Genomic DNA, 16399 nt, shown 5'->3' on the forward strand with positions numbered 1-16399 from the left:
CTAGCTCCTGCAGTGCGGCTTTAGCAATCTGCTGATATTGAGTCCAGTGGATCGTCTGTACTGTGAGGACCAGACTGCTAATAAAATCAATACATCCAAACAATCACTCAATTAGAATTTGTTAGTAAAATAAACTGATCAGAATGATGTCTTTCACTGACTGTCCCTGCTGTGATAGGGGCTCAGTGTGGGAGTCTTTCCTCCTTTCCCTGCTCCGAGTGCGCATCATCGCACACCGAGTGGAGCAGAAAGAATCCAAATACGAATCCATTGTGTTACCGTAGTGATGCACACGAGCGTCCCAGACCGTGCTGCACCGAGCGCAGGTGTCAGTGGCGTTTTACAGTCGAGTAGACGACAGTTACACCACAAACAGGCGTGAAACCTGTCCACACTGCTGACTACTTCCTGTTAGCTGTGCTTGCTCTAATTAGGGTGGCGTGAGTGGACACAGGCAGCGAGCGAGTGGCTTTCAGGGTCTGGACTGGACCAAAACCTGGAGACTTGTGTGAGTCTAAGGCTGCAGTTTAAAGTGGATATAAGCAAAGGTTGTCATGTGATAACTGACTGCAGCCAACCAATCGCTTGCACCTCCAGGCTGCTAACACAGGAGACACTGAGCAGACGCGCGCAGGGGAGGCCTCCTGCCAGCAGCAGGTGGAGGTGAAGGTGGAGTTCAACTGGACGTTCAACTCTCGTCTCTTTGAAGTCTCTGCTGCGCCGCACTCTGAGGATTAAGGAAGAAATGGTTTGGCGCATGCTGCTGTTTCTACGGGCAACAATGTTGGCCCCCACCCCAAGTCAGCGTGACGGGGATGAATTTAATTACCCACTCGGGCTGCCCTGACAGACCCCACCTCCGGCCCCACGAGCCACGAGGTCAGGCCGCCTTCACACAGCTTTTAATCGATGCCGTCGCTCCAAAAAAAGCTTGGTCGTCTTAAACAAGAGGCCGGGCGAATTCAAGGATTCAAAGCCCTCACAGCTCTGCATGGTGAGAGTTTTTCAAAATAAAAGCTAAATTTAGATGATTTTGAAGAGCTGCCACTGTTCTCGCCGCAAATGATCCCCCTCTGTGTTTGTGACGGTGGCGAGCGGCTGCTCCGCTCAAACAAAAACCTCACTGAGGGTTTCATGCTCGCTGCCAAGAATCAGAGCCTTTCCCCTCAAAATAAAACCGCGACCGCAGCCGCCTCCAGACTCAAGGAGGCTCAGTGTGAAGCTGCACAGCTGATCAGCGAGCGCACAGTGGAAACATACACAGGCGAGGCGATGTGGACGGAGGTGTGGAGAATGGGCGCTCTCTCTGGGCTCACAGAGGCTTCAGTCTGAGAGAGGAAATGATTGTAATTAAGCTTCAGGGATGGAGATCTTTCAGAGCACTCGGCTCGGGCCGTTTGTGCACGATGACGGATCACAGCTGAGAGCTTACTGCCACAAAAACACGAGACTGAGGCAAAACCTGCAAAAACAACTGTTTCTACTGATGTCTGCCTCAAAAAATCCACTTCAAGTCCCGAAAACAAAAGAAAGAAAGGAGGAAAGAATTCATCCAACTTTAACCAGGAAATCAGACTCAAGGAAATTAAGATTTTAAAACTGACTTTTTCTCCTTTTCTCCTAAATGCACCTGTAGTTCAAACTGTGTTTCAGCCACCGAACGTAAAAACTGAACTTTGAAATTCACCAAAATTTAACCTGACCTGAGAAATGTTTGGCTGGAAACGGCTGTTTTCACTCAGGCTCTGAGGCCTCTGGAAATCAATCCGCTGCTGGAGGAATCTGAAAGTGGGCCTGGCAGATAAATCTGAACTCAGGAGCTCCAACAAACTTAGAACAAGCTCGGTGCCAAATATTCAAACCGGCTGCCAAATATCTCCTCTGCGCGCCTCTGCCACCGCTCGCTGCTGCTCTCTAGAATATTCCAGCCAGCCAAATTATTTTCCTGTAGAATCAGTCAGAAATCGGGAACGTGCTGAGCAATCGCTCCAGAGATAATTGTGTTTTTTCTGTGCCAGCTTCACCCCAAAAGCACGCCGAGCTGCTCTGCTCATGCCGGCGTCTCCGAGTTTCCTTTGACTTGTGCTTTGGTGACGAAAAGACGAGTGTCTGCAGGAGATAACACGCTGATCTGCTTTAAAACTGAGAGCAGGGTGTGCTTTCATCCCCAGACAAACAGAGCAAATTCTATCAGCTCACAACTAAACAATCTCATATTTAAACCTCTCAGGAATGCAAACAGAGCAGATGTCATCCCGCAAACTGTGCACAAAGCACAAAATGTAATATCTGTGCATTCAAGGCTGGAAAACTCTGATATTTGTTAGGTCGTGTCACCAAGTGGAAGGGAAATGGACTCCCAACGTGTGGTTAACATTGTGAAAGGGTCTTACTTTAGCTTTAGTCCTAAACTAAGACGAGACTGAAATTTTAACAGCAGCACTCAGGAGACTAACCGTGGTCTCCTGAGTGAAAGTCCTCAGATATAACACCACCAATCCGCTCTCTGGGTTTACATCATGCACCCATAAACAGGAGTGTTGGGGGAAAAAAGGTCGATACAGAACAGGACTATTAGGATATTATACAGGAACACCAAATATAATTTTTTTAATAAATTAAAATACTACCAACAAGAGGACTCATCTAATGTAAGTTTAGCCAAGCAAACGGAAATCAGCTAAAACAAAAAACAAAAACATGACATGCTCAGCTCGACAAAGCTTACAGCTCAGTCACACGAGTAACGATGGGACGGAGACAGATCTGTGGTATCAGTTAATCAGTGTTTTCTGAGACACACACTGCATGTAGTTGCCAACTTGACCCCATTAACTGGCTGACTGACTGCAGACTGATTTTCTTGTGGCAACATTTGCAGCCGGTTTTAGTGACACTGTTGGTTTGCTTGACAAGCTTTTTGCAGCAAAAATAAAACTGATAAAGTAAAAGCTCACCTACGATTGTCGCTAATCAGCTGCAGCCTGCCTGCATGGTGCACATCTGCAAGTCGCTTAGAAACCCATCTACACCTTAAGTCTTGCTTCATATTGCACCTGAATTACTGGGTTTTCACGTGATGTTGGAATAATCGGAAACATAAATTTCCAACTGGGGAAATCCATATAAATCTGCTCAAAATGAAACAACAACTTAGAATAAAAGTGTTACTGCTGCAGAGAGATCCCAGAGCAGATACCACCCAACCGCCGCAAGGCGTGCCCTCTGAAACGTGTGCTGGGCCTGCACAGCTAGGGCACATTTAGCTGTGAGACTAGGCCGTTTCATCAAAGAACAGCTTCCAGGGATGCATTTATTAATCAGCTAAAGGCTTCCTTCAACAAACAAGTTCATCTTTGAAAGCTGTGAGAGTGAGACCAAAAGAGCGATCAGGTGGGCTAAGCCAAAAATAGCACAGCATTAACGCTTCGAGTGCAGACAGGAAACCCGCCGTCCCATGTGGATCCATGTGAAGGGACTCGAGGACAAGTTAGCTACCTGCAAAGTCTGTCATCTCTCCAAGTTTTTACCACAATAAAACCATGTAAATTTCATTTCACAGAGATCATTTCTGTCTTCCACCAAAGGAAGACCACTGCAGTGAAACTGCTAGGTGTCGGCAGCTAAATGGAGTTTAACTTACATGACAGACACGTTCTTTCTTCATTAACTAAACTGATGCTGCCACAGAAATACCAAACATGTCCACAGCAAACTCAGAGAAACCAGCATCCAGCACCTGAAGTGATCTGATGATCCACCAGCAGGACCGCCATTTTCTCACAGCATCTCTCTCTCACAAACACACACACACACCAGCAGCAGGAGAGGCGGGGCTTACCTGCATGCACGAAGTAGGCCAGGTAGAGATCCAGCTCCTTGACTGAAACTCCAATGTGATGCGGCTGCACGCACAGGCTGGGGTTCGAACACTGAGGAGACTTTACCAGCCTCTCCCCGTCAGTACTTTCGAGGGGAATCCCTTTGAATAAAATCACCATGACCAGGTCCAGCCGCCACACTTTGTCTGCCTGGCGCAGGCAGTCGATCCTCCTCATCTTGCCCTTCTGGTCGGGGTTGGACAGCACGCAGCACGGTGCCTTCTTCCCCGTCACCGTCAGCACAAAGTCCTCCCTGAACTCGGGCCGGATGTCCTTGCGCAACTTGGCCAGGAGGCGAGACGCCCACTTCTGTTTGACTTCGGGCTTCTCACTGAGCAGCTCGTCCTTCACGGCGCGCTCCTCCTCCTTGGACATGCGCTTCTCGTGCTTCTTGAAGTACTTCCTCTTACGGGCCTGAAGGTTGAACCATGTGTATGCGAAGGCCCGGACGTGGGGCAGCAGTGCTTCAATAAAAGGATGGAATTCATCCTGCGGGACAGAGATGGGAGATGCAGTGAGCGGCAGGTGACATGTCACGTGGCCACATACAGCATTTAAACATTATAAGAAACATGACGACTGAAGCACCGGCTAATGAGCATGTTACAGACGCAGCTTTAAGTGAAGCTTTTCGTGTTGTGTTTGGGTGACTGTTAAAACTCAGACCTCCAAAAACAAAGCGTCTGTCTCGGCTTCATAATACCGCGAAGGATAATAAGAAACATGCAGGTGTCTGCTGGTTAAAGCAGGAAACAGCCTTTTGCACTGACATCGACCCATCCATCCTCCCCAACCTCCACCCTGAGCCTCCCCTGTCTGTCTGTCGACTCATTCCTTTTGCTGTCATCACAAATACTGCAGTAGAGAGCTTCACATAAACGTAGTCGCGTCGACCAGAGAGGTTAACAACAGGTTCCCTTCAGCTGGTGTGAATTTAGAAAAATGATTTTATAAAGCAGGACTGGAGATCAATTTAACAAAATTCTCTGAATCAAAAAGTCAAAAAGTCTGCAGGGAGGAATGTAGTGAGGAAGAGGAGCTGTTAAAAACCTCTTAATTATGCGTTTTAAAAATATAACTTTTCAGACGTGAATGTTTGTATTTGGAACATAATCAAGTATCTGCTCCACAGAAAAAATAATAGAATATTTCTCCAAATTTTAATTTGCAAATCGGGAATGATGGACGGGAATAAGAAAAGAAACAAGGAAATACTGTAAGAAGTAAAAGTGGAAGGAAAATAAGGAGGAAATTATGGAGGAGGGAATAAAAATTTGAAAAGGGAAATCAGAAGAAAAGCAGAAAATTTAAAAGCAGAGTTCAAACTGCAGCTTTAAATTCAAACCTGTCCTCGACTCTGTGACATGAAAAAAAAAAAAACCCACACTGCCGAGCAAGCGGCGGGAAGCCCAGCGCAGGGCAGCGCTCCTGCACGCGCTCCAAGCGCACCGCGAGGGGGATTACAGCTGCATTAAAGGTGCATTATGTGGCTTTTGGCTGGTGAGCGTGGTGCAGTTAACAAGGTGGGAATATGGTTAGACAGCACGTCGTGGATTAGACCCAAAATGGGGCAGGTTACACCTGCTCTGTGCCGGCTTTCTGCGGGCCGACTAAGGTGCTACAAACCACAGCGCGCAAACACAAGAAGAGGAGGAGGAGGCTCAGCTTGGCCGCCTCAGGTTTCAGGGAGCAAAGCTGCACGAAGCACACGGAGCCCACACCTCCTCCTCCCGTCTGCCAACACAATAAAGATGAGAAAGCCTCCAAAACTCAGAGACCTCTGACGCACAGCGGGCCCAGCTAGGACTAACCCAGGCTGCAGATGTGGCCACATGTGGTCCGCACTTTGATCTCGGTGAGGTGAGCTGCTCCTGCTCTTGATTTTTAACTGTTGAATTTTATGAAAGATCATTTTTAGACGCAGCTTCCTCAGATCTGTTTGTTTCGTGGTTTCAGTAACGATAGTATCCTGCCTCACAGTTACAAATAGTCCAACATTTTCTCACTCAACCTCCTCAAACACAAGCAACCATCCACCAGGCCAGCAGCAGCCAGTTCAGGGCTGTGATTGGTTCATGAACCCTAGCAAAAACAACTTTTCCTTCCGGACTAAAACACATTCAAGTAAAAAGTGCAAATGTGCCGTGAACGGGATGAGTGCGTGGCTTCGTCCTCAGACGAGCAGTGGATTCAAACCCAGAGTCTTTGTACTAACGACGATAATGAGCCCAGGAATACACAGACGCCGTTTTTAGATTTAAGAAAATCACCGTCAGGTAAAGTAATCCGAGTACAGGACGTGTGGCTGTTTGAAATGTGGCGATGAAACGACTGCGGTCACATACTGAACCAAAAAACAAAAACACATGCACCAAACTTTCAGCTTTTAACAAGCACATTTCACCATCGATGGCCGGGAACCAATCAGGAGTCAACAGGAAGTTAAGGCCGTGACATTTAGATGTTATCCCAGAAAACAGGTTTTACCGCAGTTTCTAATTTATTTGTTTTTTACTGTTTTTTATTAGCATCGAGCTGATTTAAGAGCAGCGTGTGATTAAACTCCACAGGCTGAAAGACTTACTTTATTTACAACACATCAGCTGATTTTTATTATTGTCTGTTATTTACAGAGTATAAAGGTGTGTTCGGGGCTGGTCAGAGGCAGGGTGGCAGGTTCATATGTGAGCTGATTAAACAGGTGAAATCAAAGTGTCCAAGAGCACGGATGAAAAACTAACTACTGCTGTGCTGCTTCTCAGCGTTTGGACTCTTGTCTGTGGTGCCGCTCAGAGAAAACATGTGATTTCACTTTGTTTCCCTCTAAACACAGACGGCTATGAAGGAAAACAGCAGCAACAGCATGGAAGGAGGAAAATATAGTCCCGGGGAAGCAGACGGACAGAAAACGTCTTCATGGAACATTTTTGATTCGGACCAAACCCCTCGGAGGCCCAGAGCACCTCCTCCTCCTCCTCCTCAGCCACGTACTGAAAAAGAAAAAAGCTCTATTCATAGATCAAAGAGGCTTGCACAGATCTCGATACGTGTGAATGCCTCCGACCGGGTGGCATGTGGACGCCGGCTCACAGCTGTGCGCGAGCCCCACAAACCCGCTTTCTTTCTTCAGAGGCGAGCTGCTTCACAGGAGCTCGAGCTGCGGAGTCCCTGAAAGCTGCAGCGCATTATTATCATCATTGTCCTGAACCAAGTCTGATCCAAGAGTCCACCTGTAGCAGCTCTTTGACTCTCTCCTGCCTCAGTGACAAGCTCCTGTAGCACTGCATGTTTACAAGCAGCCATCACAGCTGATTTCAGAGCGCACACACATGTCCGAGTGAACCAGGATGTCCTGAGGTCTGACCCGATTCTCCACGAGACCCAGAGACTGTGTGTTTCAGCGCAGCATGCAGGAAACTGTTAATTACATTCATTTTAAAACTGAAAGTTTCCAATATATCTGCACTCGTTCAGACAGAGTGCTTAGAAAGGAAAAAGTGGGAAGAGTGGAATTGTGACACCCCCCCGCATCATCTCAACAAATCTTTTATCCTACAGGAAACCGTCGCACTGAACCAGCGTCGGCTTCCTGTCTGCAGCTCGAAACTCATTGGTTCCCTCTGCAAACACAAACACATTTTGTGGGATTTTTTCCAATAAGCAGGATGGAAATCTGGATTTTTGGGCCCTAATTTTAGCGGGGGATTAATATGTTTGTAGGATCGGTGCACACTGGGTGCTCAACATTAAAACTCAAACTGTTTGGTTTCTTAAAAGAAGAGTTGGGGTTGGGGCTGCAGGTTCGGGGTTAAATGTATAGAAACCAAAATTTTCCAGCTGGGAGTCAGAGTTGTGTTAAACCTGGAGCTCGGAGCGCTGCCTCCAAAGAGGAAACTGTATCTCCAGGCTGTGCATCAGAGCACCAGCTGCACGCCTTTTTTTTCATACAACACTGCTCGCCCTCCCTTGTCAGAGGCTGTGAATACAGCACATTGTTTCTGGTTGGAGACGATCCAGGCGAGCGGCTTCATCTCCAAAGCGCCTCCAGCAGCTCCGCGGCCGACCTGCAGCCGCTCTCCGAGCCCGGCTTTCACCGCAGGACGGCCTTTTGTCTGCGAGCGTCCTCGGGCGCTTATTAGGACGCAGAGCGGCTGCTGGACGGGCGATGTGCTCTCTCTCTCCCTCTCTCACACACTCACACACACACATTCCACAGTGGATCTGCAGCTCGCTGGCTCTGGATGTTCGCCGGAGCCACATACCAACATTCCTCACAGCCCAGTGCAACGTTTCAGCTTCCTGAGCCGCTCACACCGACTAAACCGCCGCTTCCTCCACTGCCTCTTCACACTCCGCCCGCTGCAAACAAAATCCCACTTAACAAGTCACTCACTCTCAGATTGAGCCTGAAAACAGGCCGGCATAATCCCTCCTGTTCTCAGGAATGTTTGCAGTCCTCAGACTGAATAATCCTGCGGCACTCCTCGCAGAACTCCTCCCGCTGTGTTTCTGGGGTTTTTAGAGGTTTACTTCAGTCTCTCTGCTGCAAATATTTTAAGCCACAAAACAAAGAAAATTCAGACGTTCAGCGTGTCGGGAAAATCACCGGCAGGCTGAAGCCAGGCATCGGCGCTCCCCACAGCCTCATGTCCATGTTTGGATGGATTTGAATAAGTGAAACTAGTGCTGAGAGTTAAATCTCTGCACTTTGTTAGTGAGCGTGTTATAAATCAGACTCATTAAAAATCAAACGACACGCTGATCAATTTGTTTGAGCTGCAGGGAATTTTTCAGCTTCCCTGAAACATGAAATTGCCGGGTTGGATGTAATCTGGGTGCCGTTCCCGCCTCCTGAAGCTTTCTCCTTGTAATTTGACTTTTTTGGTTTGAGCTGATTTGTGCTGAAGCAGCCAGCCGCGCTGCAGCTCAGCGCTGAATGAAAGGCCGCCCAGCCGAAGTGGGCTTCTTTCTTCGTCTATCTCTCGGCCTTTTTTCCCTGCAAGGGGAGAGCGAGACGGGCCGAGGCTCGCGTCCCCCCCTGCACCTCGGTGACAGATGTAATGGGCACCGAGTAACAACAACCCTCTGAATCATAGTCATTTAGAGGCGCAATAACCCTAATCCCCCCCACTGCCACACTGAGGGAATTATTGGCCTGTCGTCTGAGGCCCGGCGGAGCTGCCGACGCTCCGTTGCGAGCGCCCGGGGACCGACAGGAAGGTTCTCACCAATCAGAGGGTTCGATCCCCCTCATACCAACTCAAAGACAGCACGTTCCTATTAAACCAGCCACACACATATACTCATACACATACACATTCCTGCTTTATGTTTTGGGGATCTGATGGTGTTGGATCCTCTTCACGCAGGTTTGGGAAAGTCCAGCTGATCGGACCCTTTAATTCTGACTTTACTGATAAACACACAAAAATATTTAGATTTTTATATTTTAAAAACGATCGAAAAATCTGCTGCTTTTTTGTTTTTATTCTTTTTAAATAATCGACGTGGAACTACGCACAGATCTGAGCTGTTTTTCTTTAAAAGAAGTTTAAATGTTCGTCCGAACCACCACGGAGAAATATACAAATTTAATCACACCGTAAATTACCAAAACATTTCGTGTGAAGCGCCCTCCCGTGGCCGGCAGGCAAAAACAAGCCATTTACATCACCTCTGAACAAATTTATCCCAAAGAATTATGACATTTCAGATTCAGACTGAACACAGACAAAACTTTAATAATAATTAATTTTCACATTTAAATTTTGATTTTCCCCCATTTCTCTCTCTCTCCCTCACACACACACAGACTCACACAGTTGTCAGAATATTTCCCTGAAACAAAAATAAAAAGCTGAATACTGAGATGAATCACACACACCTTCACACTAAAACATTTTCCTCTGAGCAGGATTTGTAAAAACCGACAGTCTGCTGTTTATTGGTTTTACTGCCCGGTAATCAGATTACATGTAAAGCTGCTGCAGATTCACCCACAAATAAAACCAGAGTCCGAGAAAGAAGGCGACAGGGCAAACACGAGCACGCCTCACATTCATTCACAGCCACGATCAATAAATCCTCTGATGAAACTCATCACCTAGAACTAAACCTGCGTTTTCTCTGCGCCTCTTACACCAGAGCTACTGTTTGGAGCCTGAAACACGTCCAGATAATTCTACTCTCACCTCTGACCCTGAACGCAACCCCGCAAGAGCGAGCGGCTGGCGGCATACAGCCCCGCAGAGCCCCGCACAGCCCCGCGCAGATCGGCGGCGGGACTCAGCGCGCTCAGCCCGGGTACGGAGCCGCGGGCAGAACCGCCGGAGCTCCAAGCGGCGTGTGCCGCGCGCACAGCCGCGCGCACGGCCACGGACAAAGTGCGTAAAAAGTGCAGAAAGTGTGACTGACCTGCGTGAGGCACAGCGGAGAGTACATGTCCGTCCTCCGTCCGCCGCCCGCGAGCTGCGCTGCGTTTATGAGAGCGGCTGCGCGTGCGCGGGGCTCTTACTGGAACTCCGGCCCCGCGTGTGTGCGTGCGTGCGTGCGCGAGGAGCAGCCGCCGAACTTTGACCCCGCCGTCTCCGCTCCGCAGCCCGACACCATCCCCGGTAACGGCGCCGAGAGCGCGCTCACAGCTCCGCGCGGCCGCGGCGCGAGGCGGCCCCCGGCAGCATGTCCGTCCGCCCTGCGGTGCGCTGTGGCCGGCTTGCGGCGCTGAGGCTGCTCGGTGCGGCGGGCACGCGGAGAGAGCGCGCCCGCTCCGGCCTGAGCTCCGGGACCTCCGGACTGCGGCGTCCGCGCGCTCACACCCGCTCCTCGAGCCTCCGCTGCGTGCGTGCGTGCGTGCGTGCGTGCGCGCGCGGCTGAGCTGCTGGATGCTCCTCGCGTGAACCCGACCACGGACTCACTGATCGGTATCACCGGGACGGGCTGAAAACTTGGAGGCTCACGTGACGCGAAAACAGCGCGGGCGGGGGGGCGGGGGCAGTTTGGGTCGGAACTCCGAGCTGCAGCTGCGCAGTTCTGCTCCCTGATTCTGCCCCGGGGTCTGCCCGCACAGGGGGCAGGGGCACGGCACTCAGGGGCCCCGGGCAAAACACACACAACACACAGAATAATGAACACAAAAGTACACAGAAATACACACGAAGACACACAAAGAAATACACCAGAAATAATAAAAATAAACACAAATAATACACAAACGCACAAATAAATACGAACACACACAAATAATAAACACAAAGACACAAGCACAGAAATAATACAAATAAACACAAATGCACATAAATGAATACAAATACACACAACTAAATACAAATAATATGCAAACACACAAATAAATAGAAATGATACAAATACACACAAACAGTACGCACAATTACACAGAAATAATACAAATAAACACAAATAAATACAAGTAAATGCAAATAGACACAAATAAATACAAATAAAAACAATAAAAATAAAAACAAACCGCTGAAATTTTTTCTTCTCCCCCAGACAGCAGGAGCCTCCAAAGCCCTCCTCAAATTATTATTATTATTACTATTATTATGAGGAGAAATGAGCTCAGCTCTACTTTACATAACACACACACATGCACACACTTATATAATGTGTGTGATCAGATATGTTGCCAATCAGCTGTTCTTTATGTAAAGCTCTGTGACCTCCGACCTGTTTCCTGAGTTGAGTGTAAACAGCTGTTGACCTTCATCTTTTTTTTTAAAATTCCGTGTTTGACTTGTTTTTAGATATTTTTGCTCCCACAGATGTTTAGTTTTTGTTTCCCGCAGTAGAAATGAGGAAAACAGACAAATGGACGAGTATGGACCCGCCCTCTTCACCACAGGTGTTTCATTGTTCACATGTGTGGATCTTCATTTTCAGCATCAAGCTGCTCTGAGATCCATCATACACCAGGCACCACCACCACTTCCACCATCCTCTGCTTCACACTGACTCTGGATCAGCAGCCATCAGAAACAACTGATTCCTGAAAGCTCGTCCGTTTGTGGCTCCGTGCGCTGCAGGCTCTACCTGTTCCACCTGAACAGGAAGAAGGATGATGACACACAGAACCGCTTTGAAAGGTTAAAGGTCAGATCCTGCCGTTTACTGTGAGGAGCGTCTGGGGTGATCTGAGGACCTGCTGTCTGATAAAATATCTGAAAAGCTGTTTGTGATGCTAAAGGCTCACACCTGCAGGAAGTTCACAGGTCTGAAGGAAGGCGGCCGGAGTCACCCGAGGCACTCAGAGAGTCTGTAAACGGCTTTACAGGGATATTAGTCTGTGGAGATCCTGCAGGAGCATCTACAAGATTCAATAAAGCCTCCATAAAGCTGCAGACGCTCTGACGGTCCCGACAGTACCATCAAACCGACGCTGAATCACCACGGAGACGCACAGACCCACCATAATCCCATACAGCAGTCCAATCAGCACCAGCCTCCACCTGTCCCCACACAGCCCCTCAAGTGACCAACCTGCAGGAACATCAGTGGGCGGAGCCACAACAGGACCTTCTGTTTCACCACAGTTAAACACAAGAACACAAGAACAAACCAATCAGATCACACCTCATAATCATCGTCATCGCCATCAACATCATCATCAGCAGAAATTCACTCAGGTTATCTTCTTTGAACTCAGACACACACGCACGGTTCTTTTATCATCCAATCAGAGGACGCTACGTCACGACAAGTCTGTCTCAGATGAAACATCACAGCTGTAATCAATCAATAATCAAGCATTTTGATCTGATCGTCAGAGTCCACAAAGGATAAAAGCAGGTTTGGATTACTCAGATTACAGATTACACGCCGTACGCACCATTACAAAGGTGAGTCAGGTTTGACCACAAAAACTATTATAAATCAATAATTAGGACAGAAAGGGGTTGGTCTGGCTAACTGAGACACTTCAGCGGCTCCTTCGTCAGGCTGTTTTTATTTGTTTGTTTGTTGTGAGGAACACTTGTGAAGTCAGGATCACTGTATATATGGAAGTGTTTTGTGATCCTAAGGTGTTTCCAGCTCAGTGCTGGTGGCTGGTGAAGCAGGTGGGAGATGTGCTGACGTCACTTCCTTCTGCAGGCTCATGTAATCGATGGTCTCAGAGGATGTGGAGGAAGCCGTGACGTCTGCCTAGTGAAGCAGCTGCGTGCTCCCGCGGGCTGGACCTGAGCGGCGAGTCGTCCGAGGTTAATGAACAGAAGCTTTTATGTTAATAGAAGGAGCGGCGCCGTGATTTAACAAGACAATCTGCACATTTACTTTGGCTCAAACACGTCTGAGGCTGCTCGTTATCGGGCGGCCAAACAGCGGCTCTGAATGAAGGTCGGCACACAGAGACGGTAATTAGATTAGAGCAATTAAACCAGCTTTTTGATATGACCAATAATCTTAATGTGGAATTCACAGCAGGACATCCTGCTCCCGTTTCATCGTTTCCAGCAGATGCGCCATGATCTGAGCTCCAGCTTCAGGTTTAACAAGCGTTCACGTTCCCTCGCTCCAAGCCTCACCTTATGTCAACAAGAACTCATCCGTCAGGCCTCGCATCCTAAACTACAGGCAGATGATCAGATGGACCAATCGAAGATGCTCAGAACTTTTATTTGTTCCTCAGGACATTATTCAAAGCCTGAGTTCGCCTCACGGTTCCTGCTCTCTCAGTCTGACTCATTAAGCATCCTGAGAAGCATCAGTCCTGTTCCACCAGCCAGCACCTCGGAGCCAGAGAATCACATGTAGAATCACTTCTGATGGCAACCGCAGCGAAGAGTAGATCCACTTTCACCAAAGGAGAGAAAAGCATCACCATGAACCAATCAAAGACTCAAATGTTCCACTTTCTCAGTCCTTTCCTGCACAGAGCACTGATTCTGCAGCACAAAGCTGCCACCATGGAGCGCATACAGCATTCATAAAGAGCACGTCACTCACCTGAAAACACCTGGGCAAATCAGGTATGCCCTCACCTGAAGGGATAACAGGTGACTGAACTATGGGAGGAAGATGGTGCTTTCTGCCTGTCTAATTTTTTAGACAGTTTTTTTTAAACCTTCCAAAGAGCAGCTCAGACAGCACAGGTGTAATCACCTGTCAGACAATCAGAATCAGAAGAGGGCGGAGCTTTAAGTGACCACATGTGATGAAGTGATGATCGGGTGTTTAAGGTGCAGGTGAACGCCTGCTGAGTGTCACAGTGCTCATATTTCTCTGCCTCATCAGGCAGCAGAGGCAGAAAAGCAGCCTGAGGCGCCATCTAGAGGAGACTCACTGACACTACAGCAGCCTGTAGCCTGTGTGTGTGTGTGTGTGTGTGTCTGTGTGTGTTTGTGTGTGTTTGTGTGTGTATGAATTCTTACTATCTTGGTGGGGACCAAAATCTGAAATTTGCTATACTGGTGGGGACCAACGGCCCTTGTGGAGACCAAAATTCAGGTCCCCACAGGGTTGAAGGCATTTTTCACACTCAAATGTGGTTTTAGTGTCAGGGTTATAATTGGGTTATGGGTAGGTTTAGGGAGAGAGTTAGGGTTAGGCATTCATTTTTGATGGTTAGGGTAAGCGGCTAGGGAAAACATTATGTCAATGGGATGTCCCCACAAGGATCGCAAACCAGACATGTATGTGTGTGAGAGTGTGTGTGTTTTTGTGTGTATGCATGTGAATATCTGTGTGTGTGTGTGTGTTCATTTTACAGGATCTAAGGGAGAAACTTTGACAAATTCTCTGATTCAACAAAAGTTGAAAGTCTGATTTTGATTCGTTTATTTACTAAAATGAACGAATCAAAAAGTAAAAACATTGGAGACAAAAACAAAAGAGTAAAACTTCAAAGCCTGAAATAAATTTCCACAACACCAGTAGTAAAAATATTCATTTGAAGTCTTTTGGGAGGGTGCATGAAGCAGTCTGTGTTTGCAATCTGACCCCACCTGCTTCTGCCAATCAGTGGTGATTTCCTGCAGCGACATTTTTTTGGACGCCACCGAGCTGCCATTTCAGTAAAAAGTTGTGGAACTACTTCTGTCCTAACAGAACAACAGAAGGAAGCGAGCTGGAACGTTCCGCCAGCGCCTTCCACGATTTCGGACGGCATTTTCAAGAAAACGTTTGAAATGATAGAAATGTCCCTCAGGGAACGTTCCTGGAAGGTTAAAGGTCAAAGGACCACAGAACGAAAGGCCTGCAGCGCTCGGAGAATTTGATGTCACGGGGATGTTTGTGACGACAGGACGCTGCCCTGAACGTCAGCGCAGCGTTGTGAAGTGCTGGGCGGTTGTCGTGGTAACAGATTATAACCCGTGTAACCAGGGCCGAGACTCCAATTACATTTCCACCCCTCAGAGAGCGGCCAATCAGCCGATCGGCTCCTTCATCTTTAACGGAGTGCTGTTTAAATAAAGATTCAGTTTTTTGTCTGATTGTTTCTGCAGCGCAACGCACAAGACTGGAACGGGTCAGAAGATGATGGGGGGACGCCACCAACCAGCCAATCAGACGTGAGCAGAAATCCAAAAACTCGACATGGACGTCACCATGGAGACGGGCTGATGTCGGCAGCAGTTTGGGCTAAAAAATACAAAGTGTGTGTTTCTCTGTGTGTGTGAGTGAGTGTTTGTGTTTGTGTGCATGTGTGTGTGTGTGTCTGTGTGCATGTGTGTATGATGGGGGGACGGGGGCTCCTCCACCTGCTCCCACTGAGCTGCTGCCAGGCTGGAGACCAGCCAACAGAACCAGGCCTGAAACCAAGCCGCAGCCAAGCTCGCACAACCAGAGAGAGAGGGAGGAAAACAAGGGAGGAGGGGGAGAAGGACAGAAGGGGAGAGGAAGCACGGAGCGATGGGGAGGAAGAATAAGGTCAGAAAAGCAAGAAGAGGAGGAGGAGGGACGCTTCTCATTTGTTTTCTTTGTGGATCTGAGACGTTGAAGCAGCTGATCATCGGCCATCATCTCTGCCGATCAGCTGATCAGTAATCAATGTTTACATCTCAAAACCCCAAAAAACGCCTGATTTTAGTCCCAAAACCTCAGAAATGAGTGATAAAATAAAAATATGAGAGCAGGGAGGCCACAGATGAGGAGGAGCGTTACAGCGAGGAGGTGTAGATCAAAGCTGGAGAACAGAAGAGGAGAGGTTAGATTGTTTAGGACAGGAAGAAGAGTGGAGGCCCTCTGAGAACATCTGCGGCAGCTGCTGAGCAGAGCTGCATCACAGCCTCGGTTCTCTCTTATTTCTTTGGATCCATGACACGAGTCAGAGAGAACCGTCGTTGAGACGGTGAGCAGGAGCATCATCGCCGTCAACGACAGTCACATCAGCACACACATCTGGGCCTGATGTGGCATTTGCAGCAGAAGCTCTGTTGTTAGAGTTAAACAGCAGCAGCTGCTGAGGGTCCAATAGTAGGATAAACGAAGCGCTGACATTCTACATCTCTGCAGCCAGCTTTGATCTCCACCTTTAACTGCCACCCCATCCATGGAGCCCCAGA

At 48.2% G+C, this 16399-nt stretch overlaps 1 protein-coding gene across 9 annotated transcripts in view; it reads right to left on the reverse strand.

Moving 5' to 3' along the window:
- The window catches only part of nfia (nuclear factor I/A), a 143934-nt gene that overhangs the window by 94035 nt on the left and 33500 nt on the right, over positions 1–16399 (reverse strand). For 6 of the 9 annotated variants that reach the window (XM_085150111.1, XM_085150115.1, XM_085150110.1 and 3 more), the window contains exon 2: positions 3842–4370. In XM_085150111.1, coding sequence (XP_085006237.1) covers positions 3842–4370 — 529 coding nt within the window. Of the gene's footprint in view, positions 1–3841; positions 4371–8274; positions 10067–10295; positions 10833–16399 lie in introns of those variants that run through there. The other 3 variants (XM_085150112.1, XM_085150116.1, XM_085150114.1) reach the window with 3 other exon arrangements.

The sequence above is a fragment of the Neolamprologus multifasciatus genome, chromosome 23 (assembly GCF_963576455.1).
Source record: "Neolamprologus multifasciatus chromosome 23, fNeoMul1.2, whole genome shotgun sequence".
Taxonomy (NCBI): Eukaryota; Metazoa; Chordata; class Actinopteri; order Cichliformes; family Cichlidae; genus Neolamprologus; species Neolamprologus multifasciatus.